Genomic DNA, 19,211 nt, shown 5'->3' with positions numbered 1-19,211 from the left:
CATCAGAATCAAATGTTTGGAGACTTGAGACAGCACCAGTATTGAGTAAAATAATGGAGCAGTTAATATTTGACACTCAGCTGCCTCCTCTTTTGTCATACTTCTCAGTTCCTCCTTTCTTCTAGTATACCTAGTTCCTTCCAAATGCCTGTCTTGTGCTTATTTCTAACTAAATTTTCATCCATTGAGAGAACATCCCACCTTTATACCTTTCCATCCTAGATATTAGAAGAGAAATTTTATAGCAGTTTATGCCCATCCCTTTTCCTTAGAATTAGTCCTATAAGTGCTCTCTGAGGATATAAGGACATGCCTGACTACAAAGTAAAACCTAGTTACTTCCTGTACTACAATAATTTTGGTATCTGACTTCTATGGTATCCGTGAATGTCCATCACCAGATAACTTTCTTACTTTTCAGGAAAATTAATGCGTCTAATTGCCTAGCATTTGAGTTTAACCAGGGATGACACTATTGTGCTATATTTCTCTAAAACTAAAATAACATTTTGCCAAGTCTTTTATTTAAGTGATCTCCCCGACTGAGCTGTGTAATCTGAAAGTATTTTATTGCTGCATGAATGAAGTTACCATTAATCTGTTCAACAAGATTTTCTGTCTTTATTGTTCCAGGAAACCAACCCTAATATTTCTGTATAGTTAGATCTTTGTTATGGCTTTACAAGTTCAGTATTGTTCATTATACATTTATCATTTTTCAGGGCTACCAACTTTATTTATTTTAATTTTTATTAATAAAACCAATCAACATACAATGCGAACATTCTTTTTTTCATCACATAATTGTATATTCATCATTGTGATAATTTCTTAGAACATTTGCATCAATACAGAAAAAGAAATAAAAAGAAAACGGAAAAAAATTCATACATAGCATACCCCTTACCCCTCCCTTTCATTGATCACCAGCATTTCAATCTATTAAATTCATTTTAACATTTGTTCCCCCTATTATTTATTTATTTTTAATCCATATGTTTTACTCATCTATCCATAAGGTGAATAAAAGAAGCATCAGACAGGGTTTTCACAATCACACGGTCACATTGTGAAACTTATATCATTATACAATCATCATCAAGAAACATGGCTACTGGAACACAGCTCTACATTTTCAGAAAGTTCCCTCCAGCCTTTCCATTACATCTTGAATAACAAGGTGATATCTACTTAATGCATAAGAATCATCTCCAGGATAACCTTTTGACTCTGTTTGGAATCTCTCAGCCATTGACACTTTATTTTGTCTCATTTCTCTCTTCCCCCTTTTGGTCAAGAAGGTTTTCTCAGTCCCTTGGTGCTGAGTCCCAGCTCATTCTAGGATTTCTGTCCCGTGTTGCCAAGAAGGTCCACACCCCTGGGAGTCATGTCTCATGTAGAGAGGGGGACGACATTGAGTTTGCTTGTCGTGTTGGCTGAGAGAGAGAGAGGCCACATCCGAGCAACAAAAGAGGTTCTCTTGGGGGTGACTCTTAGGCCTAATTTTAAGTAGGCTTAGCCTATCCTTTGTGGGGTTAAGTTTCATATGAACAAACCCCAAGATTGGGGGCTCAGTCTATTGCTTTGATTGTCCCCACTAGGGCTACCAACTTTTAAAAATATTCAGTGTATGATGAGGTAGAATATAGGTTATTCACTTGAGACACATTGCTGTTTGGCTTTTTCCATTCTCTTCATTTTTTATTTTTTTTTTAACACAGATGACATTATAATCCTTAAAGAGCTAAACGACAAAGACTTTGAAGACACTGAAACAGTGAATGAGAGACAGGACTGTGAAAAACGGAACTCAGTTTCGAAAAGGAGATCAAATACTCACAGGACTCGCCAGCAGAGAGGTAATGTATACTAAAACTCACACATGGTAAAAAATAGTCTGAAATATTTGTAAGTATTTAGGTAAGCAGATTCAAGAACTTGCAATGTTGTTCTACAGTTGCATTATTTCCTTGTTTTATTTTTCTTGGAAATGGACTCATATAGATTGCGTAAGAATTTATGCCATGTCAAATGAAAAAAAAACTTTTTAAGATTTACTTTCCTATTGCAGGGCAGGTCAAGAAAAGTAAGCATATGGGCTGAGAAATGTTTTGTACTTCTTTATTAGCCTATCTGTTTTTTCCAATTCCATGTTAAGTAGGCCACACAGGAGAGCTAAGAGCTTTGTTGATAATCTGGACACCAGGGCATCAACATTTTGAAAATGTAAATGTAGAGCAAAGGGAGTAGGAGAGAACATGAAAAATGTCCTTTGTATCCCTAAGCACATTAGTTAGTTCAGTATGCATATTTTAATATAAATGAATTTTAAATTGCCATAATAGAGAAGTCTTTTCAACGATTAAGGATCTCTGTAGTCTAAGTCAACAGATTAGAACCACCTTGATATAGTGCATACTCTAAGTCCCTGGCAATTACCTACCCAGCTTCATTGCTGTCTTTGAATCCCTTAGTGGCTCAACATATGCTGAGAAAAGGAGGGATGTTGATTATAATGGGGGCAAAGCAGCTAAAAATGGTGAGGTGACCTATTTTCATGTTCCTACTTGACGTAAAATTGAACTTTGTGGGAGAGACGTTTATTTGATGCAAAATTTATATTTTGGGTAATGCATTATCTAATTTAACTTTGTATGGTCAGTTTATTCAAACACCATAATTACATGGAACCTTGAATAGCGCATGAGATCTTGGTTTTTACTGATTAGTGTGATGTCCCGATGAATCCCAGAGTAATTTTGGCAAACAATAAAAATGTGTTTGCAAAGTCCCTGGGAATTCCTGAAGTTCTCGCAAGCACTGGGGACAACTAATTTAATAGGCTGAGCCCTCGATCTTGGGGTTTGACACTATGAAACATATTTATGCAGAGGAGAAGCTAAGCTTACTTACAATTATGCCTAAGAATCATCACCTAGAGAACCTCTTTTTTGCTCAGATGTAGCCTCTATCTCTAAGCTAACTTGACAAATAAACTCACTACCCTTCCCTCTAGGTGGGATATGACTCTCAGGAGTGTAAATCTCCCTGGAAACATGGGACAGAACTCCTGGGATGAGCCAAGTCCCAGCATCATGGGAATGAGAAATCCTTTTTGACCAAAAGAAGAAAGAGAGAAATGAGACGAAATAAAGTTTCAGTGGCTGAGAGATTTTAAACAGATTCGAGAGGTTAACCTGGAGGTTACTCTTATGCATTATATAGATATCGCTTTTTAGGTCTTGGAGTATTGGAGTGGCTAGAGGGAAGTACGTGAAACTGTAGAACTGTGTTCCAGTGCCTTGATTCTTGAAGATGATTGTATAACTAGATAGCTTTTACAATGTGACCGTGTGATTATGAAAACCTTGTATCTGATGCCCCTTTTATCCAAGGTATGGACAGATGAGTAAAAAATAAGGATAATAAATAGTAGGGGGGATAGAGGTAAAAAACTGGGTAGATTGAAATACTAGTGGTTAATAAGAGGGAGGTGTAAGAGGTATAGTATATATGAGTTTTTCCTTTTTGTCACTTTTTCTTGAGTGATATAATGTTCTAAAAATGATCAATCATGGTGATGAATACACATCTATGTGATGATATTGTGAGCCACTGATTCGATACTGTGGATGACTGTATGTGTGTGAAGATTTCTCAATAAAAATTTCTTTTAAAAAGTAGGAAGTGGAGTTATAACAGAGAAGATAGGATTTAAGAATGAGTATGATTACTGAATCATTATATTGATACTTCTTTTCTTTAAACATTTTTATTGTATAATATAAAATTTATTCAAACCAAAAAAAGAAAAAGGCAATAGTTTTCAAAGCATTCTTCAATAAGTAGTTACAAAACAGATCACAGTATAAATCATGAGCTACGATTTCATCATCTCAGATTTTTCTTTCTAGGTGCTCCAGAGCACTGAAGGCTAGAAGGAATATATATATATTTTTTATCATCACAATCTATATTTTTTCTTTTTTTGTAAAAAATAACATATACACAAAAAAGTAATAAATTTCAAAGCACATTGCAACAATTGGTTGTAGAATAGATTTCAGAGTTTGGCATTGGTTACAATTTCATAATTTAAGATTTTACTTCTAGCTCTTCTAAGATACTGGAGACCTAAATAAATATCAATATAATGATTCAGCAAACATACTCATTTGTTAAACCTACCTTCTCTGTATAACTTCACCATCACCTTTGATCTTTTTCCTTTTCTTTAGGGGTATTTGGGCTATGGCCACTATAACTTTTTCATGTTGGAAGGGGCTATCAATAGCATGGGATAGGGGAATGGAGCTAGTTGATGTTCTAGAGAGGCAGGTCCCTCTGCATTTCAGGACTTACCTGGTCCTGAAACCCTTCTGGAGGTTGTAGGCTTCTGGAAAGTTACCCTAGTGCATGGAGCCTTTGTAGAATCTGATTTAATACCCTAGATGTTCTTTAGGATTGGCAGGAATGGTTTTGGTTGCGGTTTGGCAAGCTATGATAAGTAGCAATGTCAAATTGAAACTTGCCTAAGAGCCACCTACAGAGTAGCCACTCCACTCTGTTTGACTCTCTTAGCCACTGATACCCCATCTGTTACACTTCCTTTCCCCCTTTTGGTCAGGATGGCATTGTTTATCCCGTGGTGCCAGGGCCAAACTCATTCCTTGAAGTCATCTCCCACGCTGCTAGGGAGACTTTCACCCCTGGATGTCATGTTCCACTCAGGAAAAAGGGCAATGATTTCATTTGCATAGTTGGGCTTAGAGAGAGAGGCCACATCTAAGCAACAAAAGAGGTCCTCCAGAAGTAACTCTTAAACATACCTATAGGTAGGCTAAGCTTCTCATCTACATACATAAGCTTCACAAGTTTAAGCCTCAAGATCAAGGGTTTGGCCTATTGATTTGTGTGTCCTTAATGTTTGGCACAGCATCAGGAGTTTCCCCAGCGGTAAAGTTCAACAGCCATATTTTTTTCTCCCATCCCTCAAGGGACTTTGCCAATACATTTTGATTATCTGCTTAATATACTCTGGGATGTATCCAGGCATTACATTAAGCTCTATAAGATTAAAGGCTCTCATTCTTATTCTGGGATCCCTGTGTTTGGATTATTTAAGTGATCTACCCGGACAGGTTGAGTTAGATTATATGCTACAGAAAATTTAGGTTCTGGACAAAACAAATGTATCTTCCTTTGGTCTCAAAGAGTAGATGAGGCTATAAAATACAGACAGTGTCTTCCTTAACCCTGTATTCTGAATTACCTTAATCCTGATATATTAATATTTATTTTAGTCTCCAGTGTCTTGTAGCAGCTAGAAGGAAAAACCTAAAATTTTGGAACTGTAACCCATAGCAAACTGTGAAGTCTGTTTTATAACTAATTGTTGTGGTGTGCTTTGAAAATTATTGATTTTTTGTACATATATTCTTTCACAATAAAAAACATTTAAAAAGATCTTTGTATTTTTGAAATCCATACTCTTTTCCATTTATTTTAACTTTTTTATTGTATAATATAACATATATACAAAGCAAAGAAAGAAAAAATCAATAGTTTTCAAACCACTCTTCAATAGGTAGTTACAGGACAGATCCCAGAGTTTGTCGTGGGCTACCATACCATCCTCTCAGATTTTTCTTTCTAGTTGCTCCAGAATATAGGGGGCTGGAATGAATAAATATTTTTTTTATCATCACAACCGGCTTTTTTTTCTTTTTGTGAAAAATGACGTATATACAAAAAAGCAATAAATTTCAAAGCACAGCACAACAATTAGTTGTAGAACAGATTTCAGAGTTTTGTATGGGTTACATTTCTACCATTTTAGTTTTTTACTTCTAGCTGCTCTAAGATACTGGAGACTAAAAGAAATATCAATTTAATGATTCAGCGCTTATACTCGTTTGTTAAACCCTACCTTCTCCATGTAACTCCACCATCACCTTTAATCTTTCTGTCTCTCTAGGGATATTTGGGCTGTGGTCATTCTAATGTTTTCATGTCAGAAGGGGCTGTCAGTAATTTGGGGTGAGGGGATGGAACTAGCTGATATTCTGGAGAGGCTGGGCCCTCTAGGTTTCAGGACTTATCTGGCCCATGGACCCACCTGGAGGTTGTAGGTTTCTGAAAATTACCCTAGTGCATAGAACCCTTGTAGAATCTTATATATTGCCCTAGGTGTTCTTTAGGATTGGCTGAAATGGTTTTGGTTGGGGTTTGGCAAGTTATGATAGGTAGCAATGTTTGACTGAAACTTACATAAGAGTAACCTCCAGAGTAGCCTCTTGACTCTATTTGAACACTCTAATCCATTGATACTTTCTTAGTTACACTTCTTTTCCCCCTTTTGGTCTGAAAACCATATTCTTTTATGTTCCTTAAGCTGTTTTTTCATTCAGAACAAAGCAGACACTTGAGGCAAATATTCACATGATTAATACAAGACAGACATCTGAATTATTTCCATTTCTCCTTTTTCTATTTAAGGATTCTTTCAATTAATTTTAGATAATATGTTCCAAAATTGGTGGCATATGAAAGCAACTTCAAGAGATATTGTATACAAAGGAGACTGCTATGTTAATGTATACAAATAGAAATTGAAACGATTGTTCTAAAACTCAATGAGTCTCTCTGTTGATATTAGAGTAATGAAATATCAAAGGTGCTGCAAAACTCAGTGCATGAGATCATAGATAATAATTCTGAGAGATATTTTGAATATATGACTGAAATGTAGTAAACTATTACTTTTAAAGGATACTCAAGTTTCAGAAACAACCGTGAGGAAAGAAATCATGATAAAAGCCAAGATCCTTCTGGATTCAAGCCTGGACAGAGCCCTTTAAAGAACCAACCTTTAATTAAGCAGGTAAATGAATACCAAGAATTAACCAGTATAAAAAGTTCTGAATTTAATATGTTTCACAATATTAAGGATTGTTTTAAATTTTATTAAGAGGAAAAAAATTTTTTTAGTATTCCCTCATGGTGTCTTGATCATAATTTAAATTCATAGTTGATTCTCTCCTGTTTTTTATAAGCATTTGGCTTTGCTGTTTTCAATCATCACTAGAAATTTTGGATTTATAAAATGCCAGTATAGATGATTGTTATTGTAATTGGTCATATAATCCTCGCCAAACTTGTCCTGATTCAGACACTTTGATCTTCAGTTATGGTATAAAAATAATTTTAGTAGCCTTGTGAATGAAGATAAAAGCCAGGAGTCAGATGATATGAAATACACTCTGGAACCGAGAGGTAGGCTAGACTATAGTTTTACAAATCCATCACCTCTCAACTGGTATGGGTGAGCTAGTCACTGGATAAGAATTTGAGAAATGCTCGTATCCAGATTCATAAGCTAACATTGGTGTTACCATTTCTGCTTGGCCTATAAATTGATTCTTTTTAACATTCTATGTGGTCATTAAACAAAATTTGGCAGTTCTGGGAGTTTAACCATTCTCATCAAATTATGTAAATACAAGCCTTTCATGTTTGCGTGTTTGTTTTCTGGAGGGAAACATGTTGCATTTTCAAATATTTATAAGATAAAATTTTAATTGGTTGGCCATATATTTATTAAATGCTTACTCTGTGCAGGAATTATGCAAGGCAACAGAATGTTTCAAATATTGTATGCAGTGGTGAGAAAGATAAGAAAGAAATATACTGCAAGGCAGAATGTAATGAGTGTCCTAAAAGTATATATTATATATTTTCGGAATTCATTAGTTCATTCTCATTTGGGGGACTTGGGAAAATTTGATGGAGCAGATAATACTTTATTTAGGCCATGTAGGCAAGGAGTTTTTTGAGACAAAGTTTGGAAATAAGAACATGAGCTTGCTTCTGCTACAGTTCAAAATGCATAAATGAATGGAAAATATTGAAAAACAGTATTTTCAAAGTGAAAGTGTCCTAATACCTTTCATTCTTTTGAGACTGTCATTATAGCAGAACTCACCAGAAAACGTAGAGTGCATTGAAGAATATATTAAAATTTAAACGTATTTATCTCACCAATAAATTGAATAACCATTGCAGATTCCAAACATGCATTGAAATCTTAATAAGCTAACTTTGTACTTTACAAGATATAATCTTAATATCATTTGAACATGATTTTATTTATTCAACACAATTCTTTTCGAAAGAGATTTTCTGCTTGTTTAAACAGAAAGAAAACCAATGTGCGTTTTGTTATCTAAAAGGTAGGAAATATGTACCATTCAAGTTGATGAAAACATTTCATATGTAAACACTTATAAAAGGACTTCAAGCTCCTTTGGAAATAGAGTTGGCTGCATATAGGTCTTCAGAAGATAGATCTCAATCTTATTGTTCCTACTGCTGCACTGTGCTTCCAACACTAATCACTTAGAAAGAAGAGGTAGTTGTGCATTCTGTGCATTCCGCCTGGTCTCCTTCTTTATGCTTTTCAGAAGAAAAATGGAGAGTGTCTATGGCTTTATGTTTTAGCAAAGCAACTAATTTTCCATATTGTTTATTAAATTTTTACGTGCATACTAGTTTTTATGTCAGTCGCTACCCTGCTCTTTTTCTGCTGCTTCCAGCCTCTAGAAGGGCTATGCTAACAAATCACAAGGCCTGATCTAGAGCAAGTTGTGTTTGCAGACATTTGTTAGTGGAAAGTTTGATTTCTCAACACGGGTCGCATGAATCTATACATTCACATTTATATAGCATCATGGATATTTGTCAAAGGTGCCATTATTTCATGTTACTCTCCACAGCTCTTATGGCTTAAAAACTGAAAAGGGAGAAAGGCTGAGTTGTTGCCAGTCTAGTTTACTTGAACAGTACTGAGCCAGTCTTCTGCTTCATTTCTACTTCTTTCCCCCTCACTTAGTTTGTCTTTCTCTCTAGAATTAAGTTTATATTGAAGAGGTAGTGTATTAATGAGCATCAACAGGTGAACATTTAGTATGATTTTGAACTTTTTCCTTTCGTCCTAAGGTTTTGTGCTACGAAATATTATTGAATATTCTGTCATTCTTACCTATAAAGTCTCAGAATCTATTGTTCCCTTAGGTTAAACATAGATCCAGAAAATGGTAGGTAGAATTTACCCTTGGAGTATATTCAAATTAGCAAAGCGATTAATTTTTCATATTTATTATTTAGTGTTTTATGTGCACAAGATTTTTTGTGCCAAAGATAAGGGACATCAAAGCTATTATGTAAAGTAGTTCTGAAAAGTATTTAGTATATAAAATTAGGGGCTGTGGAATTCTAAAAGAAGCAATTGCTTACAGAAATGATCTTGATAAAATATCATCATGATTTAATGAAATTATTATACGTATGTTTCAGTTGTTTTTCAAAATTGAAAATCTTTGCAGGAGAAGCGCAAAGTTGAGTGTTATGAGGTCCAATCGCAGAGGAATGAAGGCCGATCAAAGAGGAACCAGCATCAGTCAGGAGGAAATCAAGTCAAATCAGATGGAAAACGAGGCAAATCTGAAGAAAATCAGCACCACTCAAAGAGATCTCATTGGCAATTGGAAAGATCTCGAGACCAGTCAGAGAGATCTCATGGCCACAAAGATAGATCTTATGGTCAGTCAGAGAGATCTCATGGCCACACAGATAGATCTCGTGGTCGGTCAGAGAGATCTCATGGCAAATCAGAGAGATATCGTTTCAAATCAGAAAGATCTTATGATCAAGCAGAGAGATCTTTTGATCACTCAGAGAGGTCTCGTGGCTACTCAGAGAGATCCTATGACCACTCAGAGAGATATCATGGCCAGTCAGGGAGATCTCATGGCCAATCTCAGAGATATCAAAGATACTCACGAATAGGAAGATTCCAAGCATCATCCAAAACTGAGTCTGAATTTGACAGGTAAAAACACAATGAATGCTTACTTTATCATTAGTACATTACGTTGAGTGAGGTGGAATGTAAAAGCATGCTTTATGTAGCTAAAAATATACATATTTTTGTATGCTGTATGGAGGGGGTCACAGTTCATTCTTTTTCCATGTGAGTATCCCCTGGTTGCAGCACCATTTCCTGAATTTTTCTTTATTTGGTTTATCGTTTGTTTGTTTGTTTGTTTGTTTGGGAAGTGCATGGGCCGGGAATCAAACCCGAGTCTCCTGCATGGAAGGTGAGAATTCTACCACTGAACTACGCTTGCACCCCCATGTAGGTATATTTTAATGGCTAAATATGTTTTTGTTGTAATAGAAACTGTATTGAGACAAAGATGCTAATTATCTGGAGATGATATGTAAATGACGTCAATGTTCTTTCATCTTGCTGATGTCCTCTAGCTATCATCCAGTTTTCCAAGGTGCCCCATTGAATTGTTCCACCTACATCTCCTTCCCTGGCAGAGCCCCATGTACTCAGCTTTTCTTTCTGAGCCTTTCTTACAATCAAAATATATTGACTCAGTGTTCCTTTCCTTTTGAGCCTTCCAATCTGCTAGGTTAGCTATCTAACAATTAGCTATGCTAAATAGATAATATATAATCGCTGATAATGAATTTCCATGCTTCCTTCCTTTGTTTCCTTCCTGAAGGGTTGTCCCCATGAGTACACAGCAGACAAACAATAGATATGTCTTTAAGCAGCTGAACTTTTCTGATTTTGTCAATTAGATTCTAGTAAAAAATGCCTCTTCTATGCATAAAAGCAACCCCAACCTTCTCAATATATTTTTATTAAATTGTATATTTTCACTGTTGTTTTATACAACTATTAGGCTAGGGCCGTCTTCTCTAACAAAAGAAAGCAGAGAAATTTAAATAGTTTTGTAGATTGTGCTTTATTGCATTTGGTTAGTTAATTAAAAATTTACTTTTAGTTGAAATTTCTCAGTGATTGCCTTCAGTTTGCATTGCCTAGAAATGTCTAGTCAAATATTTTTGCTCATATTAACCACTCCACTGAATTGCTGATTTCAGCTTTAAAAAATATTTCCAAAATGTATGTGGATTATTATGTATGTAGACAATGTCTGATGCAGGCATCATTTTAGTGAAAAAGGCCTCATCCTACTTATATTGGCAGTATACATATAATTTGCTATAAAATATTTTAAAATATCTAACACTGGTGACAAGCAATTCACATTTTGGCATTTATTAGAGACTTTCATGTTTTACTGCACTTCCACTAAGACTTCCACTATGGTACTGACATTTACATTGTTGTTCTATGACATATTCCTATGATTTTGCAAATATAATTTAAAATATAATGAACAATTCTGTTCAGGTTTTTATTCTTTATTTTATTTTGTATTATAAATTTTTGCATATTCTCACCACAAATACTTTGCTTAAAGTTAAAATTATCAAATGTAAAGTGATTATTAATGAACACATAAAATAAAGAAAATTAATGTAGTTTAGTAATGGATCTTTTAAAAATTAATTCCTCTACTCCATACTTTCCATTCTGATTATAGATATAGATATAGATAATGTCATTTGACTAGCTTGGTTTAATAATTTCATTAAGAACTGTAGTTTGCTTCTGTGCCAGTTACAAAAATGAAGGTTTCAGTGATTTTATGCCCCCTCCCCACTACACACACACACAAGTTTCCTCTCAGGCCAGCTTCATCAGCAGATAAAGACATTTCAATTTTAACAAACAAATCGCCAATCTAGGAGCCCAGTTTAATATGAATAAAAGCCAAGCAGCTGGGAAAATACCTTAAATAAAATTTGATCTCATTATAGAATATTGTTTATTTATGTGGATTTACAATAGCTTTTTCATTTTTGAAAAGCCTTATGACTCTCCATAAAATATCTAAACAGGATTTATTGAAAGCAAAGTATGAATTTGGATTTTTAATGCCTCCAGAATATCTGATAGCAATTTCAGCTTTTTCTCCTCTTTCCTAATGTGGAAAATATATCCACTGTCTTCCTTGGCTGTAGTAATATGTAAATGGAGAGGGATAGCAGAACAAAACTTGTATTTTGTACCACCACTAAGTAACTTACATGAAATGGATGGCCAAAAATATGCATATTTTTGCATTAGCTGGGGTGTCCACCTCATGAAAAGTTTTCTGAAATAAAAACATCCATTTCAGAGGACATATTTAATTTTGACATGCTTACTATTTAAACTCCTATTATAAAGTGACAACTAACATCACATTACCACTCCAGCATCTCTTCAGATTTTAATGCTAGAAAGCATTCCAAGTAATTCTTGAAATAGGTTCAGGCCTGATTATTATTGCCAAATCAGATCTCTGGGCCTCAAGCCCTTAATAAATCTGAAAACAGAGTTATTTTCAGACTCATTATTTGAATTTCCTATTTATACTCCCAAATTCCTTACTTTTTCCCAGCCCCATTTATTTCCTACACTGGTAACTCCATTGTAAGTATTTTTCTTTTTTCTTGGAAGAAGATGCCAGTGAGAATCTGATTTGTGATTTTCTAAGTAATCGGCCTCTATAAATAGCATGAATCAGTAGAAGCAACATAAAAATAAGACATGGTTGCATGTCCCAACTCTGTCACTAACTAAGTTTATGACATTGAACAAATTACTTAACATCTCTAGGTCTCAATTTCTTAACACATGAAAGGAGAAATTTGAACTCCATAACTTTGAAGAGCTACACCAGATAAAAACATCTCACAAGTTCATAAAAACTATGTTTTTAAACAAAAATATTCATCTGTACCCATATGCCTGGTTAACTTCTGATCTTTGTTATACCAGCAGCAGATAACACACCTAATCTGAGAATCGTTTATGCTGAAATAATGAAAAGGATTTATCAAAATACTATTCTGGATTTTAATTGCATCTTTTACCCAGTCTTAAATCAGATATTTAAAACTGTTTTAAAAAGTAATATTGCTTAAAGACATGTATTCCAAATAAGAATTTCTTTCAAAGTAAAAAATTGCTTTTTATATCATCATATTCTATGATTAATATTAGGTCTTCTGTAAAGAGACAAAGGAAGGAATACTCCCAGAATGAGATGCAATGGAGAAATATTCGAATGAACATTAATCGAAAAGTAAGTGCTAATTCTTTCAACTTCAAAGCACAAAATCTGTGTGGTTTTATATATCATGTTGATTTGAATAACCATTCCCTTTGCAGCCTTTGTTTCATCAAGTAATTTCGGCATATACTCATATTAGTGATTAATTTAATACGTTTTTTAAACCTGTTTACTAATATCAACATAAGAAGAAGCCATATATCATGTCATACAAGTCAAACACCTTCTCATATAAGTCAGGTGTTTCCAACTTTATAATACAATTGCTTGCAAACGGATCCCTTTTTTGCTTTATTATCCCTCCCATCCTACTTTATATTATTTTACTTCTAAGGGGGTTTAAAATCTGTGGTTATTAACTTTTAAGAATATCTTCGTGTATTACTGTAGTTTTACTGTCTACTGCCTCTGTGGACCACTTTGCCACTATTTGTAGGCCTTTCAATGCCAAATCTACCTGTGAATTATGACTATGGTTAGCACATTATGTAAAACTAACTGAACCACTAAGCATCAGCTACATTTATCTGTTCAGTTATGGAGTGATTCCATTTGAGTGGAATACTCTGATTATACTTTAGTCTGTCTAATTAACCATAATATGTGTAATCTATATGGACACCTGCAAAGTAATTACAGGAATAAGGGATTTAAAATAATTATTGAAAAAATTTTTAACTTTCACCTGAAATGTCTGATTAAAACTTTCTAAAGTTGTTCTACAATTCTCCACCTCACTTAATTGTCTTGTGCCAAAATCACAGACTTATTATATAAAGATTATGACGACACACTTTGTGACTTTTATCTATAATTATGATCCTTCCCCTTGATCCAGACAAGTAATATATGGATCCAAGCCATATTTAGATCTTAAGAATTTTCCGACTATAAGGTCTAAAGTCATTTGATCTTTCTCAATCTCAGGTTTCTTGTCTGTAAAGAGATTGGACTGATCCAAGTCCTCTAAGGGCCACGGGACTTGACATTCTTGTATCTGTGAATAGAGGGGAAGAATCTGAAATTGCATATTAGACTGAGGATCAAGTAAAGAGAATATTGTCACTGCAAATGTAGATTCCATTTTAAACATAGAAAATAAACACCTGCTGAGTAAGGACAGATTTTATATATGATTTGTTTCAATTTTTCCATTTAGATAATGCTAGGAAATGATCGACATTCTGATGAAAATACTAGAAGGCATGAAAGGTAATGCAACTATATATAATTAACACTTAAAGGAAAAATGAAACAAAAATAATAAATATTACTTCCAACAAGGACCCTCTAGAGTCTTACTCGAAACAATCCAAAATAGCTTCTGTGAACAATCCTAATGGAGAACCAGAAAACTTGTAAGTAAAACTGCTTGTCTTGATGTTAATTTTACTTTTAGGAGTATCATGCATCGTTTGCCTTTGGTGAGTATAGATGTAATGATTTTGTACCCTTTTTGCTTTAATCATGTAGGAATTGTCACCCTGAAGAATTCAGTGCAATGAACATAATCCCTCATTTTTAATGTTAAAATGAAGACCCTTCTGCTATTTAATAATAATAATATATGCTACATTTACTAGATATACTAAGTAAATTTCAGTGCTCCAAATGATCTTAGCTCCAATCATAAGGGCCTTTGCCGAGACAATGATATCAGAAGAATCTGTGTATCCTTTCAGATCTATAGCAATGAAAGGGAAGAATGTTGCTATACTCCCTTCGAGATAAGCCTAAAGAAAAGCATCTGTGAAAGAGTTGAAAAACCTGTGGACATAGAAGCAGATCAATAATAATAGTTAGCATTTACTGGGTACAGTTATGTGCTAGGCACTGTTCTGAGCACGTTTACATTTGTGGCTTGATTTCATTCCCACAGCAAGCCTGTGAAGTAGGTATTAACGTTTCCATATTACAGATGAACAAACTAAGGCTCAATAGAGTGGGTTAACTTCCCCCAAAGCCATACAAATAAAAAGTGGTGAAAGCTATATTCAAATTTAGTTTGTGTGGCTGCAAAACCTATAGGCTTTCTCCTCTATCATATAGTCTCTCCACAGGTACAATTGAAGAAGTTAAAAGCCTACTGGATTCATTTTCTACTGCTGCTGTAACAGACTGCCACAAACAGCAGCTTAAAACAACACCTATTTATTATCTCACGGTTCTGTAGGTCAGAAGTTCAGGCAGGATTAACTGTGTTCTCTCTAGGGATTCACAGGGCTGAATTCAGAATGATGGCTGAGTTGCACTCTTGTCTGGATGCTCCAAGGAAGGAATCACTCCCAAGCCAATTCTAGTTATTGACAGAATTCCTTGGGGGGTGTGGGAATGAGGCTGCTATATCCTTGCTGACTATCAGCCATCAGCCACGAGTCACTTCGCTCCTAAAGGCTGCTCATATTCCCTCTCATGTGGACCTCTCCGTCTTCCAGAGAAAACAGCATGTTGTATTCTTCTCACTTTTTGAATCACTCTCAGTTCTTCCTCAGTCTCTTCCTCTGCTTTTAAAGGACACATTTAATTCGATTAGGCCGATCCAGATAAACCAGGATCATCTCCCTGTTTTAAAGACAATTGATTAGTAACTTTAATTACATGTGCAAAGTCATATTCACAGACCTGGGGATCAGGTTGAGAAATCTTGGGGGATCACTTTAAAATTTACACTTATTTGCTCTTAAAATCATCTTCAATGAATTTTTTAAAAATTGTGCTTTGTTAATGCAGTATGTTGTGAAAGAAAATGTAGAAAAGGAAATACTACATCTAAAAGTTGTTTAGGAAATCAACATTTACTGAATTAGAGCAGTTTTTCCCAAATCATACTTTTGGGTTCAATTGGCTCCTAGTAAGAACAATATTTAAAACCAGAAAAATCAACAGTGAAAAAAATACCTGACATTTAAAATCACTGACCCCAGCAATTCAACTTATGATGTCTGGACAAAAACCATCCAGTATTTGGGCTTTAGTTGAACTCTACCTCTCATAGAGTGTGAGTACATATGGTAATCATTTTCCCTTGGACTATTTAGTTGCCTATTTTTATCTTCTGTACTGTTTATATACATTAAGAGCTAGTAGAATAAGAGGACGTGAGAACCTGACCTCCATTCATGAGGCCCAATAAAGAGCATGTTACCTCTGTAACACAACAGAATGAGAATTTTGGAATGCCAGGCTGCTTTTTGTATTGATCTCTATGAACCCTTGTACTCTGGCTATTGTTTTGTAAAAGCTTTATTCAGATATAATTTTCATACCACAAAACTCACCCATTTAAAGTATACAATTCAATGCTTTTTAGCATATTTACAGAGTTGTACAACCATCACCATAATCTAATTTTAGAACATTTTCTTCATCCTCGAAAGAAATTCCATACCCAGTAGCAGTAACTCCCCTTCTCTTCCCTACTCTTCTCTCCCCCAGTCCAAGACAACCACTAACCTATTTTCTCTCTGTATTGAATTGACTCTGACTACTTTTGTTTCAAAATGTGTATAGGCTTGGCCACATTTAAACACTTGCACTGCTTTGGCATTTAAATAACAGTAAAACTCATCTAGGGGTTCTGAAGTAAAATTACATAAATTTTGAAAAGCTAGATTAATGCATGTAATACATGCATGTGATCCTCTTAAATACTACCCACACCCTCCCAGATTCAGTACTTGAAATCTTAATACTACTAAAAGAAACTTTGAAGATTCTTGAATTTACCTCCTCCATTTCATAGCTGGTGATAAAGAGACCCAGAGTTGTTCATTTGAATGGTCCAAAGTTGCTCATCTAATTAGTGGCTGTTAAGTATATTTTTATTAAACATTATGCTTAATTGACAGATATATGAAACATGGGGTTGAAACTTTACTCCTAGCAAGTAAATGTGCAACAACCAAGAGTTCTATGCGCCAGCCAAGAGGAATAAACCTGAAATTCAACTTTCAAGCAACGGGTAATCAGGTAAATGTAATAGAATTGCACAAGTTTATTTTTAGGCCTCCTTGGTATATATGAGGGCATCTTTTATGTGTGAAAAAAGATGTTATCAAGAGCCTGTATGGTGTCCTTAGTATGCAAGAAATTTCTTCCTTGTACTACAACTTTGAGAAAGACATAAAAATCAAGGAAATAAACTCGCCTCAATTATTTATTCTTTTTAATGACCTTCAACTTAAATATGTATTTAACTCAACTATTATGCTTTTAGTATGTGGCAACCTTAAGATTCAGCATGATTCTCACTTGCCAAAGAGACGACAATATTTACCAGACCATGTATTAAAGAAAGCATATTAATATATTAAAAGATTTTTACACCAGCGTTTGAAAGCAAAAGAAATTTTTACCCACCCTTCAGTTAGCAATAGGTTAATCTAATCAGAGTGGTCCATCCACATTCTGGTTAATTGTGGTTATGTTCTGCATAAATATATGACCCATGAAAGGAAAATAGGTCATGTATTGTAATAGGTGTATACCACCTGTGCCTCAGGGTCATATAAAGCTGGTTGCAGATCTGGGTTTTGGGGTGGTGGTAAAACCGGTATTTCTTGAAGATGGAAAAGGAAACTTAGGTTCGGTGACAGTCTATACAAGGATGAAACTGGAAGTTAAATCTTGGAAGAACTATTAAGTATTGCAGTTGGTTGTGGACTGATACCACCAAATTGGAAGTCAGGGGACCGTAGGGTTGCTTTCACAAGGCAGGTCACCAGATCGCTGGGTTTTGTGGGGGCATTTGATCTCCACTGTATAGAATGAAGCCTGACCCTCATCCCATTGTGGAAATTTACCCCCCATTCTCTTTGAAGTGATACTAGCTTTGTTCCCTGTTTCTTCCATTAAGTCCTTTGATGCTGCTATTTAGCCTTTAAGAACCAGAAGTAGGCTCAGTGGTATACCACAAATTAAGCAAATGACTTTATCCTTACGGGGTCACAGAGAGGTGCTCTGTGCTGTCTCTTCAAACTCACAGTGCTCTCCAAACATCCCCTGCCTATTTTAGTAGCCAAATTCGTAAGTGTTTTGTATAATTGCTAACCCCCAGCAAGGTAACAGCTTTTTCTCTCCTACACAGACTAAGATTTCACTCAATGAGAGGTTCTCTAAACTGAAAACAAGTAACTCACCAGAACCAACCTTCGGCCACGGAAGAATGAGCAAGTCTTTTCCCTAAAAGATTTGCTATTAACAAGAATGTTATAGTTAATTATATGCAAGAGCGTATGCATATCTATATTCTTTCAATATGTATTAACTTTTTACTGTTGTTGTTAAGATTTTGTTTTCTTTAGATAAGCTTTCATGTGAAGAATCTGTCAAAACTAAGTGCCAACGTAAAAGGAAATAATGTTTAGCTTTTTTTGCCTCAGAGAATAGTTGAAAGGTGAGAGAGAAGTAAAGTGTCTTGGAAAAAGATATTTTAGGAAAACAGCTGTGTTTCCAGAATTAAATGTTTTTTCAACAGTGGAGAATTTTCCCTTTGGCGTAATTTGTTTAGTGAGCTATAGAATCCGCATATGAATTTTAGTAGACTCCGTTTCATCAGTAGAGCAAGGTAATTAATTGATAAGCATATTTTATGGCTAAATATTCTGTACCTCAAAAGGCAGTCAAAAAGGATGCATTCTGGAATTTGATTATTAAAATGTTACATTTGTAACCAATCTGTTACATTTTTCTAGAATGTATTTACTTTGAACGTGAATTTATAAGAATTTTAAATTGTTCTGTCATGTTTGGTAAGAACATTAAATAAATGAAGTTAAATGTATACATGACTCTTTTCCTGTCTATTAACACTTGGGGTCCAAAGTAATAGTGATACTGATATAGACAGAGTATGATTTGTGCTTCAGATGTGTTCAGCTAAGTCTGTTTGCTATAGTATATGGAAAATTATGTGTGTATAATAGTTCGGATTTCCATGGAAGACTGGTGTTTTTAGCCTATTTTATCAAATTTCTTCCTAACATTTAATAGTTATTTTGCAAGGAAAATGGATTATAGGAAAAGTTGGATTCTATTCTGCCTGATTTAAACCTTTGCCTTCTGAACCAAATTACCAGATAGTAAAGGCTTTCCTACTAAAACCACTGTGTTGAGAATCAAAATGATCAGTTTATTTAAGATCTCTGTAGCTTTGCTGCAAAGTTGAAA

General features: G+C 34.8%; 1 protein-coding gene across 1 annotated transcript in view; it reads left to right on the top strand.

The window, feature by feature from the left end:
• Positions 1 to 18,785, top strand: part of LUZP4 (leucine zipper protein 4) — a 34,399-nt gene extending 15,614 nt beyond the window's left edge. Inside the window, exons 2-8 of the mRNA XM_077145416.1 lie at positions 1,722 to 1,859; positions 6,771 to 6,883; positions 9,384 to 9,889; positions 12,974 to 13,055; positions 14,203 to 14,255; positions 16,892 to 17,012; positions 18,130 to 18,785. Coding sequence (XP_077001531.1) covers positions 1,722 to 1,859; positions 6,771 to 6,883; positions 9,384 to 9,889; positions 12,974 to 13,055; positions 14,203 to 14,255; positions 16,892 to 17,012; positions 18,130 to 18,228 — 1,112 coding nt within the window. The 3' untranslated portion in view covers positions 18,229 to 18,785. The remainder of the gene's footprint in view (positions 1 to 1,721; positions 1,860 to 6,770; positions 6,884 to 9,383; positions 9,890 to 12,973; positions 13,056 to 14,202; positions 14,256 to 16,891; positions 17,013 to 18,129) is intronic.
• Positions 18,786 to 19,211: the final 426 nt, after the last annotated feature.

This window comes from Tamandua tetradactyla, chromosome X (assembly GCF_023851605.1).
Source record: "Tamandua tetradactyla isolate mTamTet1 chromosome X, mTamTet1.pri, whole genome shotgun sequence".
Lineage (NCBI taxonomy): Eukaryota > Metazoa > Chordata > Mammalia > Pilosa > Myrmecophagidae > Tamandua > Tamandua tetradactyla.
Note: the sequence above shows the minus strand (reverse complement) of the source record. Positions and strands in the feature narration are given on the sequence as shown.